Genomic DNA, 18,441 nt, shown 5'->3' on the forward strand with positions numbered 1-18,441 from the left:
CGTAACGAGAGATATTCGGTCGGAGGATTGATCTTTGTCGGCGGAAGATAGACTCCTGGCATAACTGAGGGTCATAAAAATCCTACATTATTATTTTCAATCAGCCATTAATGCGTCAACATTTTTCTGCAGATGATTTTCACAATTATTCCCACGTGTGAATTCCACAATTATTCCCACGCAGCACTGTTCAAGATGAATTTACACAAGACGTTACGACCGACGTAGGTACAATGATTAAAAGAAATCGTTGGGCAATTTAAATAAAATCTGCAAGTGAATTTAAAGTGTAAGTGTTAGTTAAAGCTAAGCCAGGTGATCCATGAGCTCATTGACTGCACAGTACGAGATCTGAGTTTCTATAAGGTAATGAGAACTCATATTAAATGCTGCCATACATGCTGAAAACGGTGTTTTTTATTGATAAATTTATATAGATATACTATATTTTAGTAATTGCACAAAAACGCCCTGGTTTTTAAAACTCCAATTACGAACTGTTTTTCTGTTAAAAAATAAATGTATTTATAGTTTGTACTTATTATTTATTTTGCCCGCAGTGCTGGGGGCAGGAGCCTCTCACAAGCCGCTGCTGCCTCCCAACCTGGGAAGCGAGGCTGCTGCTGGCGTCATAAAGGTATCAGCATCGCTTCCATTATCATAAGTCTTCATAGCTGAAACTATACTTCTAAAATATTAAAATAATCCTGCAGTTTCTTTCGATTGCGCTTTTCTAACATTCTCCTCGAAAAAAATACTTCTAACGCATTTCCGCCATTTTTTCCGACTTGTTTTTTTTTTTGGTCTGTCATTGTGAGCTCTTTACTGTTTCTGGTTGTGTCAACCATTTTATGTTACCCTATAAATAAGAAGTAGATTTTACCTAATGTAACATCTTTCAAGCCCGCGCGATAATAGCCACGACTAAAAGTTTCTATCCATACTAGCATACTAGACCTCTCGTTGATATTTGCTCATAGTTTATTAGCACTGTACTCCTGTACAAATGTCAAGCTCATACAAGTCAAGACTGCCAGGTTTACACCGCAGTAGAAGCGTTAACGTAGGTCGTCCAGGCCTAACTGACTCCTCCCTTGCGTTATAAGGCTTCATATAATCTGCTCTGCCGCGGGTGAGTTCCCTCATGTTGCTGTCTTAAGTCTCATAACCGACACACTGTATCATCAAATCGTCTGAATGATTTCTCCAATGAACTCAAGGCGAAGCCAAGCTCTCAGTGAGTCTGAGGCAGCATTTGTTAGTAGATATTGACGAAAGATGCTGCCTCAGCGTCTCTGCTAGCTCACTTACGTAAGCCCTAGAATGCTTGAAATAAAGAGCCATCGTCTGCAATGATAGACAGAAATGTATTGTACGGCGTCTTAGGTTGCTTCCTGAAATGCCAAACAATTGATGTTGATCTTAGTAACCGTAGACAATGTCTGCTTGTTATTCACTCCTATTCACCTCGCGTGCTTTCCTCCCGGAGAAGTCATTGTTGGCTGTGTCGGTGTGTCTTTTGGTAAAAAACATTGGGTTTTGTGTTCCTAGGGAGTACATTGTCCGTGATCTCTTCGCTACAGAGCTTGTATAGTATCTGATTGCATATCTCAATAGCGGAGTGAAGTAACAAGTTATGTAAGTCAGACGGTTGTGGGGTTATATTATAGGGGTGAGTCAGGTGCTATATTCAACGCAGTTTCGGGGTTAAGAGGGTAGCTAGGCACGTTTGTTATGATGTCGAGCAAGTTGCTATGTAGGCAAGTTATTTCCGGGGTTAAGTTGCTACGTATCGGCAAATTAATCCTGGGGTCAAGTATCTATATAAGTTATTGCGGGGATAAAAAATTGCTATGTAGGCAAGTTGTTGCATGTTCCTTGCACTTATCTTCTCAGTCTCGCGGAACCAACCTCTTGTCCAAGTGGTGTTTCTGTTGCTGTTCGCCTAACCTTCTTCGTCTATCGAAGTTGTTAACGCGCGCGCGTCTAAGCGCTGGCTACTTTACATCTTCCGACCCCCGGATTTCGATGAATAATATTAATATCAGAAATTTGCTATGATGGAGAGGTAACCCTTCTTGTTGATAATTATTATTTTGTTGATAACAGTGAACCATAGCCTCTTAACTGATGCGGCATTAAACCTTGTCCATTACAGTACCAGACTCAGCGATGTCTCAGAAAGCTTCTGTGGAAAGTTCGGCACGCATCGCTATATCGAGATTGTTTTTTCTTAATTAATTTATAGCCGCAACTCATTACTATTGTGTATTGTCATGACATCGTTAGCGATGAATCTTTGGTTATTAATTGTAATTGCCAACTGTTAATCTTAATAAATTATTATTTTTTGTTGGTATAGTGATCAATTTCACGATATTAGTTCCAGACGATTGGTACCAGCGACCAGCTGAGAGAGCCATTTCTGACGTTGTTCTCGCCTGCCTAGGCGCTGGGTAACCCAGTCTTGTATGGTGTTACATTTCTGACGTTGTTCTCGTCTGCCTAGGCGCTGGGTAACCCAGTCTTGTATGGTGTTACATTTCTGACGTTGTTCTCGTCTGCCTAGGCGCTGGGTAACCCCGTCTTATATGGTGTTACATGTCTGACGTTGTTCTCGTTTGCCAAGGCGCTGGGTAACCCAGTCTTGTATGGTGTTACATTTCTGACGTTGTTCTCGTCTGCCAAGGCGCTGGGTAACCCAGTCTTGTATGGAGTTACATTTCTGACGTTGTTCTCGTCTGCCAATGCGCTGGGTAACCCAGTATTGTATGGTGCTACATTTCTGACGTTGTTCTCGTCTGCCAAGGCGCTGGGTAACCCAGTCTTGTATGGTGTTACATTTCTGACGTTGTTCTCGTCTACCAAGGCGCTGGGTAACCCAGTCTTGTATGGAGTTACATTTCTGACGTTGTTCTCGTCTGCCAATGCGCTGGGTAACCCAGTCTTGTATGGTGTTACATTTCTAACGTTGTTCTCGTCTGCCAAGGCGCTGGGTAGCCCAGTCTTGTATGGTGTTACATTTCTGACGTTGCTCTCGTCTGCCAAGGCGCTGGGTAACCCAGTCTTGTATGGTGTTACATGTCTAGACGGCATCGAAGAATTCTTCGGGCACAGCCAGCTCGAGCTCCTCGGCTCTTCCATCTTCCCCATCATCCACCCCGATGATCACGAACTATTTCGAGCTCAACTCCAACCTAAGGGTGAGTTTTGATGACCATTAATCATCTCTTATTGGTGCGATCTAAAATACCTGCTAATGCTAAATACTCGAGATTTATTGCCTCACAGCTAGGTTGAAGTCAGGATCATACCTTGAAAGATAAAGTTTAAGATAAAAGATAAATTAGGGGGAGGGACTCATTCAACTCCAGAGGCAAATACTGCATAATAAAGTGCCACCGGCGTCGTCATCCTCATTCCTCAACACGTGCAACAATTTATGAAGAAATGAAGTGGACTAAAGGCACTGAACAAATGAGTAGTACAGTACCTATATTAAACTGGGCGGAAATCACTCCAGATTCCTGTCAGGCATCTTCCACGTCAACGCCACTTATCGCATTTATGTTAAAATTTATCGCATTTATGTTAAAATGAATCAAGTTATGAAGCGTTATAATATGCAGTACCTATTAATAAGATCTATCATTCATATTATCTATTAACAAAATATTTAGTAATTTTATTCTCACACTGCTCGACTAAATTTTAACCCAAATTTGTCAAAAGGACGTTGAAGTTTTAATTTTTCAACGGATCCCCGCAACCGCCAACCGTCAGGCCAAGCAAGCTTGCTTGCCTCACAAACGCTCGTCTTCCTGACTGCACAATGTAATATATAATTCATTCAGAGCAAGGAGAGGGCAAAGTGAAGCCAGCGCATAAAGGGGAGTGGGCTCAAGATAAAAGTGCTGCGCAGCGCTGTGTAATTATAGCTGCTTATAATACTCAAAGTACGCAAACCGAGAGCGGTATGCGTACTGCATACCGAGAGCGCTATGCGCACCTGCATACCGAGAGCGCTATGCGTACCTCCATACCTCTCTGCATCGTAAAGCATCTTATGATCTACTAAACGGAACAGCGGAAGAGCCATTCAGTAGTACTTTGCTGTAGTCACGGTGATGGTGTGAAATTTTCATGTCTAATTTCTACTGTTTTTAAATTTTACGGAATAATACCAGAATTGCAGATCAGTTTTTGTACACTTTATGCATTGTGCGCACGAAGACGAGCCGTGATCGTTAGTTGGGCGACGACAGGGACTTGAAGTTTGAAATTTACAATTTGTGAGATTGGCGGTGATAATCCTCGATTCTTATCGAGGATTATCGATAATAATCGAACGCGATTGATAATCGTCGGTCTTGAACGGTGATGAGCTGGAACTGTCATCACATTTTTCACTAGTCGTGTGCTCTGATCGAAGCTTAGTTGATTCGCAGAGTTCAGAACTAACATCCACAACTATTAACCGTTTTGGCATCTACAAGAAATCTCTGTTCCTTCCATATCACAATCCTCGAGCTGCAATGATTTATTGCTCGCGAGGTGAGGCTCGCTAAATGGAATAGCTACAATTACACTAAACACGATGATTACATTATGGGCGCTTATATTCAAGATATTATTACATTATTGAAATATACATACATCGCATTATCGAGATAGCTACAACGCGTTATTGTGCATGAGGATGACACGCGCGATGCGTCACCTCAGCCCTTTACCAAACAGCCGTGCCCTGCACTTGGGCGAAGCGCCTGCTTGACATCTACGCTCTTATCGCGATTGCGTAGAAATCCTCTGGCTTAAAGTAAATTAGATGTGACTCCAACGTTGAAAATTTTCAAGGATGAAGGATGTGGCAATACGAGCCACGGAATCGACGATTGTTAGCGATATCCATCTTACAGAAAGTATATAAATTCCTAGAGGAAGTGGCTAATTTATGACATACAAACTTTACATTACGATGTTTGTATATATCATCTGTTTTACGACAGAAATTTCGAGAATACGATAATTTAATGAACTAAGACACTCGTTAGTTCTTCATTCGGAGCTAATTAGAGATGACTGCCGGCTTGTGAGCTGTCGTTGCGCGCATATTCGCAGGCCTTCATTAGTTCGCGCGACTACACACTTTAGTAATGTCGAGAGCTAATTTTAATATAATTTTTCTAATTAATTCATGATTTTCTGCGATATTTATATTTTCCGAGAAACTTTAAGTTAAGAAGAAATATTGAATATCAGTAAGCTTGTGATGATAATAATTTGACTTTTACTAATTTGGACTCGCGTAGAAGAACTATGACAGTAGTTACGCATGCAGTAGCTGCGCCGAGTTCTTACCTAGAATTTCATCACATAGAATTCCTAGTTATGTCACCCACAATTTTTTTAACTTTTCCCTTCATTCACCTACACTTGGGCCGACATTCCCAATTATATGAGGCACTCCTCCTTGCCCTGTCATCACAGTAAAATAACGCAGCCTCTGTGATCCCCCAGAGAGCACGCGGCGCTCCTTCTTCTGCCGCATGGCTGAGCGCTGCCTCGCCCGCGGCGACTCCAGAAGATATGAAATAATTCACGTACAGGGCCACCTGCGCCCCATCCCTCCCCCGCCCGGCCCTCCTCTCCTCCTCAAGTCCGAGGACGACGGGGACATGGCAGCCTCGGGGGGCGCCTCTCCACCCGTCAGGCATCGCAGGAGTACCCGGCATTACGGTCAGTGCGGGCTGTAGGAGTACCCGGCATTACGGTCAGTGAGGGCTGTAGGAGTACCCGGCATTACGGTCAGTGAGGGCTGTAGGAGTACCCGGCATTACGGTCAACGCGGGCTGTAGGAGTACCCGGCCTTACGGTCAGTGAGGGCTGTAGGAGTACCCGGCATTACGGGCCGTGAGAGGCTAGGGTCGTTCACTATGTAATGAACTAATGCTGGAAAACAATTCCAATGTGAGCTGGAAAAAGTCATGTTGCTGGAGATGAAATTTTAGCTGAAGTGTCGCCAAATGTCGGCAGCGAGCAGTGAATTTTCACTGCCCCTCTTTTTCCTCTTGGCGTTCAGGGGGCGTCTGGTTTCCGTAGTAATGACAATTTTCATTTAAGAATATGTTCGTAAAAAGCTGTGTCTGAGTCTGCCCTGTATTCGCTCCTAGCCAATCGGTAGAATGGTTCTAAGCCGTGTAATATATTTCTTCTCAGCCTGTCCTGATAGCATTTTTAGATCAGCCTGTCATGATATTGATCAATGACCCCGCTTTATCTGCTCCATCTACGACATCGTAAAGATTGCTTCAGCCGCTCATGCTGGCGACAGATCCACAATAACTCTAGGAAGACGGTAACTGTTATTCATGTTGTAATATTGAAACAGATCATAGCTCGGTTTAAAACTAACTCAAAATCGAAAGTAGTTGAGACTTTTGGAATTAAACATCTGGCTCGTATGACCTCAAAATGTTTCTTTGAAATTTCAGAAAACAGTTTTGCTACCTCTGCTTAACAACCCCACTACATGCAAGTTGATAATCTCTCACCTCTGATGCAGTGCAGCATAGAAACTTTTGACTGACGCAGTGCAACATATACACTTCTTACTGGCGCATAATAAGCCAGGTTCTAGCGAGTGTTGTAATTATAAACGGCGTGCGCGCAGGTTCGCTCAGCTTGTCGCAGCCCTCCGAGGACGACTCGTCGGGGTCTGAAGAAGTCATGAGGGAACAGGCCCGGGAGTCCCACCTCCTGGTCAGCCTCGTACAGCTCATCAAGGAGCGTCCCATCACAGAGCTGTCCCGCCTTGAGACTATGAAGGATGAATACATCACACGCCATGATGTGTACGGCAACATCCTCTACACTGACCACAGGTGTGTACATCACACGCCATGATGTGTACGGCAACATCCTCTACACTGACCACTGGTGTGTACATCATACGTCATGATGTGTACGGCAACATCCTCTACACTGACCACAGGTGTGTACATCACACGTCATGATGTGTACGGCAACATCCTCTACACTGACCACAGGTATGTGCATCACACGCCACGACTCTAAACTCGATATTATTTTTGAGTTAAAAATCGTATTTTTAAGGTTTTTTTTCTTTGATGACAAATTCTTTTATTACCTAGTAAAATCCTCCATGTAAAACCTGAAAATATAAACTAAGATTGGCTTTTTCGTGATGTGCTTCAGGATTTCCGTGGTCACGGGGCACATGCCGGAGGCGGTGCGCGGGGCGTCCGCCTTCATGTACATGCACAGGAGCGACATGCTGTGGTCCCTGCTGGCACAGAAACACAGTTAGTGGCGCGTGTATGTTCTCGTGCATCTTCTTTGCTCGCGTGTACGTTGTTGTCAAGAACATGACTTGTATGGCGGTAATACAAGTGTTTAATAATTATCACTGTATGGCTGATTATTGTCATGTTTGCAGTGTTCAGCACGGACCAGGGGCAGGGTGTGGTGTCATACAGACTGCGCTGCAGCGACAATAGCTTCATTACGCTGCGCTCACGTGGTTTCCTGGAGGTCTGTAAGCAGACAGGCAAACTTGAGTCTTTTGTCTGCATCAACTCCGTCGTGAGGTGCGTATTCTTGATTACCTTTCAAGTTTAAGTTGAGCCTAAAACTGTTCTATATCCATTTAAAATAATTAAATCATTATCTGGCGCTTTGAGTGTTATTCATTTTAAAGTGAAATGTAAATTTTTTAAGGTGATGCCGTGTATCAAATTGCACCTCGCTTTGATGGATTAGTTTGAATATCTTTTTTATAATGTATTTGATTTATGAGCTCGGTTTTTGGTGACGCAGAGAACACGCAATAATTGTTCACGAGCTCGCAGTATCTGACTGCTGGTCTCTTTCATGTAGGTAGGATTCCTTACGTTCATATAGGGTAGGTTTCGACGTCCCGTGTGAGCGACATCTTGTTCGAGTGTCTTCGTATCTATTGCTGTTCACCTGTCCCTCTTTGTCACCTGTCCCTTCGTGTCATATGTCCCTCCTTGTCACCTGTCCCTCCTTGTCACATGTCCCTTCCTTGTCACCTGTCCCTCCTTGTCACATGTCCCTTCCTGTCACATGTCCCTCCTTGTCACCTGTCCCTCCTTGTCACCTGTCCCTATGTCACATGTCCCTTCTGTCACATGTCCCTTCCTGTCACATGTCCCTTCCTGTCACATGTCCCTTCCTGTCACATGTCCCTTCTTGTCACATGTCCCTTCTGTCACATGTCCCTTCCTGTCACATGTCCCCTCCTGTCACATGTCCCTTCTGTCACATGTCCCTTCCTATCACCTGTCCCTCCTTGTCACCTGTCCTTCCTTGTCACATGTCCCTCTTTGTCGCCTGTTTCTCCTTGTCACTTCGTCTCGTTGAGATGCTAACGCTGTTTTTCTTGCCAGCTTCAGCGGACGTTGTGTTGATGTTTCAGTGATGTATAAATATGATAATGCGCAGACATAGTAATGTGTTGATGTTGCAGTGAAGTATAAATGTGTTAACCAGACGTAGCGATGTGTTGATGTTGCAGTGATGTATAAATGTATTAACGAGACGTAGTGATGTTGTGTTAATGTTGCAGTGACCGCAACGCTGACGAGGAGATCAGAGGCCAGCGTCGCAAGCTACTGCCGCTCTTCTCAGGCTGCAACGCCAACGAACTGCTCACCAACATCACCTCCGAGGTACCTTCGCTACAGCATGTACTAGGAAGAGGCCTTTACCAGCGCATTTCCCAAAACGTCTTTTCTAAAGCATTTCCTAGTAAAGGTTTTTCACTAGTTTTTATATTTTGAAGTAAAATTGAGCGAGAATTACACTGTGAACGCGTGTGAAATGGGTCCTACAAATTAACGGCATGTCAGTATCATGTGTTGTATCATGAAACCTACATGTCACCTTGCCTGGTTATTCCGATAAAGTTCTTCTTGTCACCCAAAAAGATGTCTAGCACTGTCAGTGATGATAGAACTTAAGTCTTTATCTCTTCAGAGCGCACGTTTTCTCTTGTCAGAAGTTACGGTTCCGTTTTAACAGCAACTACGAGACCATGTGAACGTTAGTTACTTGATTTCATTGATAATAGTTACGGGCCCGTGTTGAGAGTAATTTCGTTTCTCTATTGACAATAGTTACGTAATCCGATGAATAGTTCCGTGGCCCCAATAGACAGTAGCTGCGAGAAAAACGTTCAAATTCAGATGCTTATAGGTATCTAAAAAGTTAGGCCCCATTTCGCATGGTATTTGATATAATGGTACGGTAACTTTGATATTGGTATTGCAGTTCCCTCCGGAGCTCATGGAGATGATAATGCGAACTCTGGGCCCTGAGAGAATCATGAAGATGCTATCGTCGGTTGCCCGCTCAGCCCCTCCCTCCAAAGACCCCTCGGCTCCCTCCACTTCATCCTGCGCGACCCTCAAGGAGCTGGGGCTCGACGAACTCGAGGAGCCTCCATCCCCTGTAGTTTCAGCTGAAAATGTGCCGCCAAAACCCTGCAAACGCCCCCGCTTATGCAATCAACGCAGTCAAGAGGGCGCGTCTACCTCGCAATGTGGTCGGTTTGTAGCTCCCAACGAAACTGTTCTTTCGACGACATCGAAACTGGACCCTCTAGACGACCGAGGCCTTCAGCGTAGCAGTAACAAGACCGATGTTAACAACTGTGACAGTCGGGAAGTGAAGAAATGTTGCAGACCTTCTGATTTAACGGGTTCATTTAATGTCGAGATGACGCCAGTTGCAAACGCAAGTGTATCGCCACCTCAATGCTATGAATCGTTATCATATTCAGCCACGCCTGAGAAGCCAATGCCTATCCCCAATCAAATCTCACCTTTCCAAAATGATGCCTCGTGCAGAACATTAATACAGAACAGGAGCATAGACTTGCAGATGAAGACTCCAATAGTATTAAAAACCTCGCAGCAGATGTCCGGTTCAACGTCCAAGGCTTGTGACTTTACGCCGATCGGAATGGATTGTTCCGAACTTGTTGTACAAATGTCATCTCATCAAAAATTATTGTCGGAAAACCTAAACGAGGGAACTTGGAAGACGTTAAAAGGGACTGAAGAAACTCACCATACCACTGTAGGTGTGGCGTCACATCATCAACCCGGTAGTTATTTTTTTAATTCAGGAAATATGGGAATTGCCAACACGCAAATGAGCTCTTCACTGAATTATGGAATCGGCACGTGCCACCAGATGAGGCCGAGTCTCACTCAAACAAATAGTCGGTTCGATAACAGAGCTGAGTGCTTCCCGGAAATAACAGAGGATTTCCGCAGTCGCTCTAGCTTTTGTGATAGCATGAAAGGAACCACGAATTGCGATCGTCGCTTATCCCAGCCATTGTTGCAAGCTCCCTCTGTGTCACCCGAGAGTAACCAAGATTGTTTGTTCTTTCCCTGTCCTGAACCCAGCTTGTATTCTGACTCCTTCTCGTATTCCTGTACTCAACCTCCCTTGACTCCTAACCCGAGGTTGTGTCAGGATTTTCCCGCTTCCCCGCCTCTGGAGCTATTCTCCCCCTCATGCATTGCGTCGAGTTTGACTAGCAACAACGATAACAGCGATAAGCGTTTCACGCAGCAGCCATTGATCAAGACAGTACAGCCGTCCTGGTCTCGCAATCATGGTCCATATGTGTCCCAGCTACCAGTTCTGAAATTCACCCCCTCTATAGGGAAAGATAACCATATGAACATGAGTGGTCATGAAAAGATTAAGGCAGGGGAAATGGGGTCGATGTACAAGCAACAATTCAGGTCGCCGAATAATACTGATTGCTCGCAAATGAATGCTTTTTTAGAACATCAATTATGATGGGGCAAGAACCTTCATATTCTGCAACCTTAAGTACAACATCAGCAGCTGCAACCCTGAGACTAGCTGCTTATTAGGAGCTCACGGATCATTTGTTACAATTAAACTTCTAAGTTCAATTTTGTTACGCCATTCGTTTCACTGCGATACTTAATAAGCTGGGCGGCTGAACACTAAATATTCATCTTGTGAATATATTTAATCTAATCACGAAGCTTTGAATATAAGAAACATGCTGATAATGAAAGGGAGTTAATATGCACTCTGATGAGTTTGTCTGATGAGTCCGCATTGTAAGATAAATTATAGTCATTTTATAACTCTTACTCGAATTTTCGAGAATAGAGATGATCTTTTTTTTTCTTATTGGCACACTAAGCTCGTCGCACTTGATTAAGCAGCATTTCCTTGCGATGTGTTTTACTCGGCGTGTAACTCTTCATTTCGGCTGCTGTGAGACCAACGTATGAGCGACAGTCGCTGCCACGGCTCTTTATTGTATCGCTCATATTGAACTAAGACCTATACTAGTCCTCGTACAATATACGAGCCATTGATGTAAGTTTGTATCGTGCAATAAGCCCCCCATGTATCGTATATGATATATTGCTCATCAATTATCGCTACTCTCTTCCTTTTAAGCGTGTGCAATCTTCTGAATCGAATTAAATGTTTTTTTTTTTCACGAGACCAAATGTTTAATGTTTGTGGCCTCGTGAGACTCCAGTGCTGATACTCACTTAAAAAGTCAGGAAATAAATGTTCAATGAGAGGGATTTGTCTCACGCCTTCAATTTAGCAGTAGATTGGTGCACAGTCTGCGAGTCGAGACTTCATCGTACGGTGGAAATACAACAATTAGATGTGCGCCATATATTTTACATGGTTCAGGTTTTCGCAACAGAATCGTAATAATGTACTTCATTATTTCTGTACGTATGGCATCTAATATCCCTTTATGTAACATATGTGTTTACTTACTTCATAGTCTAATGTAAGGTAAGCAAAGTTCAAAGGTCTGGAGTTTGTGAGCAACAAAACTTCCTGCCGACTTAAGGGTGAGATGACACCGCCGCAGAACAGATGCTACAAGAGCAGTAACGTCAGTTCGACTTCGCAGGGCTCGTGCCCGCCTTGAAAAAACCAACGTTAATTACTTCGGTTATGAAGGCATATTGTGCTACACTAAAATAAGATAATCCCGCTTTCTGTATCAGGATTCATTTACCTCTGTGAATCGCTCACAATAATTTGATCTCGTATCTGCACTGTGGTGAATGTTAAACGTTTGCTAGCTACGCTGCGTGACATCCGTTAATGCTGGTGTTGTCTACATTTCTTGAACGTCTACATCGCACAAAATTTTCAATTGTAAAGCCCCATGAATATGTTATTGTTGTGTAGAACTCGTTCTGCGTGATAAGTTTATTTCATTTTCTCTTTTGTAAATATCAAATATATGTATTTCATTATTATTCGCGGGGTCGGCGCTCAATCCATAAACTCCCTCAGAAAACCAAGGCTACTCCGGATTGAATATTTTATTGGCTATTCATATCTATTATTTTGTATCGAACATTTTTGAAACGCAGAGTTGTCGAATTATTATATTTTCTAACAGATTTTTAACTACGAATATCATTTCTTCTCTCGAGCACCAAGAAATTCTATGTCCTGTCTCGTGGTGCGTGCTTCAATTCGGGCCAAAAAATAAATAAATAAATTATTAGACTTGGTATAAACTTCCGTCTAATAAGCATTAATAAATGCAGATGATATATTATCAAGCTTAGACCAGGAATATCGATGGGCAGGAGTATTGCGACAGACCAGCCGTGAGATTCCTCCCAAGCTGCTGTTGTATTTAATTCACTATGAGAAGAATTGTTGCTCCTCCTGAGTTTGTAGGGCTGAATCCAGTCTATTAGAATTCCATTGCATATATTCCATACTCTAATTTTGTGTAGCCTACGTTTTCGTTACATAAATCAACTCCTTGAATGATGGTGTAGAATAAATCATCCCTTCTCTTCCTCTGGAAAAATAATGCTCATTTTAGAACATAATAATCGATTACAATCTTGAAGAATCCGCTAACAAATAATCTGTGAATAAAAAAATTTGAATTCCACTCATACTCTTCGTACAATCAATCAAACTTCGATGCCAAAGAAAGCTAACTCGTACTTGGTAGGCGCCTGTAGGCCAGATGTCGTGTAGATTTTAAGCGCACGTCTCCTTACATCGTCAATGTAACGCTTCGGACGATGTTGCGTCTATTGTATTGGCTCAATATTATACTTTTCAACATTTTAGAGCCCTCTTCAACAGTGTAATTATTTCTTGCTTGAATTTGTCCTTTTACGAGAAAACTGCGCTCTATTTTGCAGCCAATTCTGTCGTATTATTAGCGAACAAACGCCTATTGGCGTTTTGAACTTCTTATTTGTTGCGTAGAGGATTGGTAGATGGTTATTGATCTAAAATGTGGTATTTGAGGAAGGAAATTCTTGATGAGTTGCTGGAGTTTCTTGCTGTGTTATGAGGTGGGCGTGTACTGCTTATTATATTAGATTCCCATCCTACAGATTAACTTTCCAGGCAGGAATTACAGATGTACGGTTAGATTTGTGCATTGAGCTTCTTATACTTTTGGTTTGAATGATTATACTTTTGGTTTGAATTAATTTAATAAGAAAATTACTTGGTTGTTTTTGTTGTGTGATAAAGAGACACAACATAAACATTGTAATAAAACGATCTGTTTGTCCTGTATGGTTGTGGTCACTACAATCTACAATGCAGAGATAATGTACTCTGTCCTCTATATGATCAATGTGTGCCCTTTACAATAGCCTTGTTAACATGAATTAATGTGATGTTAGAAATAACTAATGAAACTAAGTAGCTATACAGAGACTCGGAAGTAGCTGATTCCCTTCTCATTAATTAGTTATCATTTTTAAAAATTTACAGAATATTATTGTTGAAGGCTCAATGTTAAAAAATGGGCAGATATTGTTGACGGCTTAATGATAAACAAAGCTGTAATTTAACAAATGTATTCTGTTATCATGAATTTCGCTAAACTTGATTAAAGATGTCTCTTTTTTTCACAGCAATTTTGCAAGCCCAGGGCATTTCTCGGACATCTCTCAGGGCCTTATCCTATACGGGACTCAGGACGAGAAAACCTCATCGACTATCTTGGCCAAAATTGCAGCATATTCGTTTAATTTTTCTATAAAATCGAATTTTTATTCTTATTATTTTTTCTAAATAAGACAATCGAAATTTCTAGAAAAAGGTACGAATTAAAATATTTATTATGCGGCTGAAATATATATTAAAGTGATTCAAAAACGTATCTTGAAATGTGGTCGATTGTTTATACGAGTTTATCACAGTACGCAGGCCTGCAGGCTACTCATAGCTGACGCACGTCGGCCCTCTGAAGAAACAGTACACTCGAGTTTGTACATTACCTAAATTCGTTAGCCTTAAGATAACATTTCCATTGATTTGGCAAGACAATAAAGTAAAATTGGCTTATTCTATGTGGTTGTTCGTTTCAGGTCTGGAATATTCTGTAGCCCCTGGAAGCTCTGTAGATGTTCGCGGACAAAATACGATTACCTGCCTTGTACAAACGCCGCGCCTCAGTAGTGTAGAGGTCAGGGTACGTAGTTAACCTCGTGTAGACAACATAAGTTACTGGCGCGTTATGAACATCGTACTTTTGTAATTTATGTAGCGCTTACCTTCTTAGAAATGCACTGCAATGGTAGATTTAATGAGTGTTATATTTTGCTTCACTACCTTCATGATGCAGCTACGACTGTTCTAAGTCAGACTTGCTTGTACAGGGTTATCCTAAATGATGGACCCAATTTAATAGATTCGTATTTATTTAAATATAATTTCAAAATGAATAATTTACCCACCAATGGAAAGAGAACGATTCAAAAAATTTTTTAGATATTTATAAATGTTCAACACGTCCCCCTTGTGCTGCACGGCAAACATCTAAACGGTAGCCAAACTCGTCCCACACACGAGAAAGCATATCTTCTGTCACTGAGTGCACCGTAGCAGTGATACGGTTCTTCAGATCAACCAGAGTTGCTGGTAGAGGCGGGACGTAAACAGAGTTGCTGGTAGAGGCGGGACGTAAACAGACTTCCTGTCCTGGTAGAGGCGGGGCGTAAACAGCCTCCTCAACATAACCCCAATAAGAAATAGTCATATGAAGTGAGATCAGGTGATCTCGGGGGGCAAAAGTGTAGAGCCAGATCTTCATGCCCTGTGCGTCCTACCCAACGCTCAGGAAGTGACTGATTTAAAAAGTTTCAGACATAAAGATGCCCGATCCTGCATTTGAATAGTTAGTAAAAATTTAATCTTGTTGTTTGAATCTCCATTGTTGTATAAATTATTCATTTCCTATTTATCCAGGATGGGCCTATCCAGGCCTATTCTTCAATGCCGAAGATACTATACTATACTACTATACTTGAATAAATAAGAATTTTTTAAATTGTGTTCATCATTTAGAATAACTCTCTGTATTTGATTATTATATTCAATTATGTTGCGCAACATAGACATAGGGTGGCCCAGTGGTTAAAGTTCAGAGTACCAGGATTGGCGCAGAGAGGCCCGGGTTCGATCCCAGCTCTGTGCGCCAGTTTCTGGTCAGAATCGGCGAGGAGACCGGGTGGTTAAGCACAGCAGAATTGAATCAGTGAGTTGCGCGTTCGAGACCGCAACAACCTGTGTATGTTCTGCTATGTTAAGAATCGGCGACAGGCCTACGGCTTAATAAACGCTGAAACCGCTATTTTTTTATTTATAACTTAGATCGTGACTTGTCTGTTGCTGCAGTCGTCACCTCCTGCTGCTCGTCTCAGGCTTCTCTACCATTAACTTATGTGATTCTTTCACTGCCTCTTGACTGCTTTGACAATATTAATGCAATCGATGTGTTCAATTGATTTCAATATTGCTCATTATTTAAGCGGTGTCTTCAACAATTCATCAGTTTTTAATGTGCATGCAAGGGGCAAGCGGTTCTCTTGTAAGCGCGATATCAATTTTTTGCTCGAGTGTTTTAGTTATCAAGTTTGTAGATGTAACTCATGTTTGTCGCTTTGCAAGCGAGGTAAGATTCAACGAAGGTTGTACATAACGAATCCTTAGTGTGCTCTGGGTCCTCGAGATACCCCTCAGGGGGGACTTCTAACGTGTCTCTGTGCTCGTCAGAAGTCCTATGGGATTTCGCACTCCTAGGGGATTGTTCCTGAGCGCCCCACCGCTGAGCTCGCGGTGTCTGACTGTAGGTCTCAGTTGTGGAGTTAAGTTATTATGTAGGTAGGATTCCTTGCATTTCCCTTCTCTGTATTGAGATCTTCCGCCCCTTGTGGGTGATGAATAACTTGAGATCTTGAATAATTGAGACCTTCCGCCTTGCTGGCGATGTTATATTATGACCTCCGACGCGAAATAGCTCTATAGCTGAAGCGCTAGCAAACTATCATACTACTACTACTACTACTACTCCTCGAGATATGTACAGGATTCCGCGATTCAATCGCGTTACAGTGACGCTCATTTGCCTTGCTATGTCTCTTCTTTTATGCACGCTGAGTGACTGTTCGGTTGTTTCTAGGCTTAAATTGTCAACCTTTTCACAGGGAACATCTCAAATGTCGTAAACTAAGGATTTTTCTAGCTTTATGTGCTGTTCAAACTCGGTTCTCATCCTCTGTTCGCTTTGTGGCTCGAGATTATATGATATGTCAAATTCCAACGATTATCCTGCCAAGATATTGTTGACTAGCAGCAAGTGTAGCGACGAGAAAAGTGAAAATTTCATCGTATTTCTTCAGATAAATTTCAGTGATTCCGTCCCGGCTTCCGTGCTTGCCTCAAGCTTGTCTCGTCACATCAAACATTTATAAGATTCAAAAGCTCAAATTTAAGCTCTAATATAATACTTTGATAATACATATATTCACCTCCTCATAGTCGGACCATCCCCACTATTTCCGTTGCACACAACTACATTATCTCACTGAGAACAATGTTTTACCGATATTTGCTCGATATTGCTCTTTGAATTTTTTCATACTTTATTACTGTCAAGTTTTTTCGATCTGGAACCATTGATCCATTCTTGAAAAATGTATTTGTAACCGTGTAGCTTGCAGCATTAGGAAATACCATTCAGTTCATGAAACTCTACCTCAGTTATCTTGAGTCTAGGCGTATTCCGGCAATGATTCTATCATTCCTGTTTTTTTCCCTAAGGTGCTTCGAATTTTGAACTCTGGTACCTTATATGAGGCAAATAGTAAACTATTTTTTCGCTCCAATGCAAGTATGCAACCCTTCGGTTTCTCTCACTTCTCTCTCTATCAATCCCCGTTAGGGTTGCCTCCGACGCGAGTCCTAAAGGATTCAACTTTCTACGCAGCTTTGGTCTTTCAGCGCCCCGTAAAGCTTATATCCAAAGGCACCGAGCAAGCTTTCCGTGCATGAGTGAGCTGCTGTACGAGTATCTTCGTTTCTGTTGCGTTCGCTCATTTTCTTTCCTTTTTGATCCTGGGTCTTTCGTGTCAACTGTACGAGACCTTCCTAATTTTATTGAAGAGGGAGGAGTAATTTTAGGGTGAAAATTTTTTAGAGCGGCTCAGAGGGACGTTGGCTTGAAATTAGTTCTATTTGAACTAATCTTGTCTAAGGAGAGGTAGAGCTGCTCGAAGGTATGGCCAACGTGAAAGTCAATTGTAGTACGATCGGCGAACCTTGTACACCTTACAGGCCAACTTGCTCAATCTTTGTTATTATTTACGTTGACTTCAATATTATTTTGTATCATATAATTATAAATGTTGATGATGCCTCTTTTATAATATCCTTTGAGAAGCCATTTCAACGGATGAAAATCGTCATAGAAACAAACGTAAAAATATGTTACGCCATTCTTGTTGTCCTTAAGTATATTTTTCCTATTTATCGCTAACTTCGGAGGACGACGCGAAGTAGAGCCTTATGAACGAATTGCAGAGCCCTCCCATCATCACGTACGAATTCCATTCTGGTGCGACGACAGGACTGAACGGAGGCAGGACTCCGCTGTTACGTGAATATGGTTTCTATGCCTTCTTTGCAACGGGTGTCAACTAAAATTGATATGTGGCGTACCCGAGCTGCGTCTATTGGTGAACATGTTTGATGCTTGAATAACACGATAATGTTAGTACTAAGATAATGAAGCAGCGTTATTGTGGTCACACTGGCCTAAGCGTTGTTTAGAAATTTAGCAAAAAATACAGGATTGTCAACATCAGTCGTCACTCAGTGATGCGAAGGGAGGATCTGTTCACTGGTTGGCAACCCTGCTCTAGTTAGGATGGCTGTTTTTTCCTCTTTGAAGATTGAGTAGACTTTGAATTAGGTAGAGTTTTATTGCACGGAATACTGGCACTATTATCAGCTTAGATTAGATCATGAATACAAAAAAATTAAATTTGCCGAGCCCAAGGCAGGCGCCTTTAAGAAACAACTGACCGACCG

The 18,441-nt window shown here is 42.2% G+C and overlaps 1 protein-coding gene across 1 annotated transcript in view; it reads left to right on the top strand.

Moving 5' to 3' along the window:
* Positions 1–14,786, top strand: part of LOC108675620 (neuronal PAS domain-containing protein 2) — a gene marked incomplete in the record, with an annotated part of 52,298 nt that extends 37,512 nt beyond the window's left edge. Inside the window, 8 exon segments of the mRNA XM_047885080.1 lie at positions 561–637; positions 2,990–3,203; positions 5,521–5,739; positions 6,674–6,884; positions 7,219–7,325; positions 7,460–7,610; positions 8,612–8,714; positions 9,316–14,786. Of these exon segments, the coding sequence (XP_047741036.1) occupies positions 561–637; positions 2,990–3,203; positions 5,521–5,739; positions 6,674–6,884; positions 7,219–7,325; positions 7,460–7,610; positions 8,612–8,714; positions 9,316–10,863 (2,630 nt within the window).
* Between the last annotated feature and the right edge of the window lie 3,655 nt (positions 14,787–18,441).

Source organism: Hyalella azteca, unplaced genomic scaffold, assembly GCF_000764305.2.
Source record: "Hyalella azteca isolate HAZT.00-mixed unplaced genomic scaffold, Hazt_2.0.2 contig16892, whole genome shotgun sequence".
NCBI lineage: Eukaryota > Metazoa > Arthropoda > Malacostraca > Amphipoda > Hyalellidae > Hyalella > Hyalella azteca.